This window comes from Gloeophyllum trabeum (assembly GCF_000344685.1).
Source record: "Gloeophyllum trabeum ATCC 11539 unplaced genomic scaffold GLOTRscaffold_00002, whole genome shotgun sequence".
Taxonomy (NCBI): domain Eukaryota; kingdom Fungi; phylum Basidiomycota; class Agaricomycetes; order Gloeophyllales; family Gloeophyllaceae; genus Gloeophyllum; species Gloeophyllum trabeum.
Genome location: NW_006920411.1, coordinates 2,099,270 through 2,100,719, shown reverse-complemented (window position 1 = coordinate 2,100,719; position 1,450 = coordinate 2,099,270). Strand labels below are relative to the sequence as shown.

The 1,450-nt window shown below is 51.9% G+C and overlaps 1 protein-coding gene across 1 annotated transcript; it reads left to right on the top strand.

Annotated features, from left to right (window-relative positions):
* Nucleotides 1-59: 59 nt before the first annotated feature.
* On the top strand, nt 60-371 carry GLOTRDRAFT_32948 (uncharacterized protein; the record flags this gene model as incomplete). The annotated part of the gene is made up of 1 exon (XM_007863474.1): nt 60-371. One exon carries the CDS (start codon nt 60-62, stop codon nt 369-371), a length of 312 nt encoding a protein of 103 aa, XP_007861665.1.
* Nucleotides 372-1,450: the final 1,079 nt, after the last annotated feature.

The window sequence follows — 1,450 nt, the reverse complement described above, 5'->3', positions numbered from 1 at the left end:
GTGACTGTCAGATAGCATTCATCGACGTCTCGAACTTGAAGTATCGACTGGCTGGTACCATGGTTCACCTCACTCGACAACTACGTGAACGTATCATTGTCTGGCGCCATGAGCAAAACAAGACACTCCGAGTGATTTCTGAGCTTGCGGGATGCAGCATAAGCACAATCTTTGAAGTTCTCCGACTCTACACGGAATACGGCACAGTCATCAACCCGAATGCTAGACCTCGAGGCCGGCCGCGTACTCTGGACATGCAGGATATGAACTTCGTGCGATCAGTTATTGAGGGAGAGCCTGCTATCTACCTTGATGAGCTACGAGATCGAGTCTACAACAGACTACACAGCACATGCAGTTTGTCAGCCTGAGGGCGGGCTGCAGTCTACAGAGTCACACAGTCACAAGAAGCCATCTCGCATTACTACATATGGGTATATTTGGCTCGAACAAACAATGCTCACGGAAACTTGATTTTCGGTTTCATATGCAAACGACTGTAACTAGGCTTGCGACTGTAGACGGAGTCGCGAGCCTAGTTAGGCTTGGAAACCTTATTTGCCCACCCCACGTTAATGCCCCATCTGTTTCCTACCCCACCTGTACTCTCTAACTTGCAAGCCAGAGTCCCTTGTATACGTATCTAGTGTACGTAGCAGTGCCCAGCATGTATAATAACCGCTGCCCTCCGTCGCCTCTGCCGCCCACCTCCCCGTCCTCGCTGTCTCTCCCGTTGACCGCTGTCCTGCTGCCGCTGCCGGGCCGACTCCGGTAAGGGTCTGTACGGTTGACCAGGAGTGTCAGGTCTATTTTGCATTTCGCACTTGCGTTTGGCTGAGGGCACGCCGTGAGTTCGAATCCCGATGAGAGCAACGGGCAAGGGGCCGTGGGAACGTCCCGGATACTGCCGTACCCCTGTTGTCGCTGTGCTCGACGTTGCCCGACGCATTGTCGACGCTGTTGTCGGCGACGTCGACGAAGGTTGCGCTGAAACTCCCAAACAAATACTGAAAAAATTGTAATCCTTCTGAACAGGCATAGATTTGCAACTATTAGGGTGTAAATGTCTAGACATGTTTAGGTGTTGTGTGAAAGTTTGCCCTCGAAGAGTGTGCTGGATAGTGTGGCCATATTAGATTTGTCTTGTTGAAGTTCATCGTGGGTCGCGTCACAGATACCACACCACCGCATTTATTCTGCCGCTATTTGTACTCATCTACTGTCCATGCAGCATTTGCAGCTAACAGAGCACACATGTTCCTGAAGCCCGCAAGGCTGGCCAAGGGTGTGTGGCAGACGCCACAATTTCCTTCCCACACTTGCCGACTACCTAATGCGGTAGCAGGTCGGGACCGTCGAACATGCGCGTGTTTGCTCCCTTGCAATTCGCCACGACGGGTTACTAGTAGTATAGGGGGAATGCGCAACGGCGTCGGATATGGATTAGTTT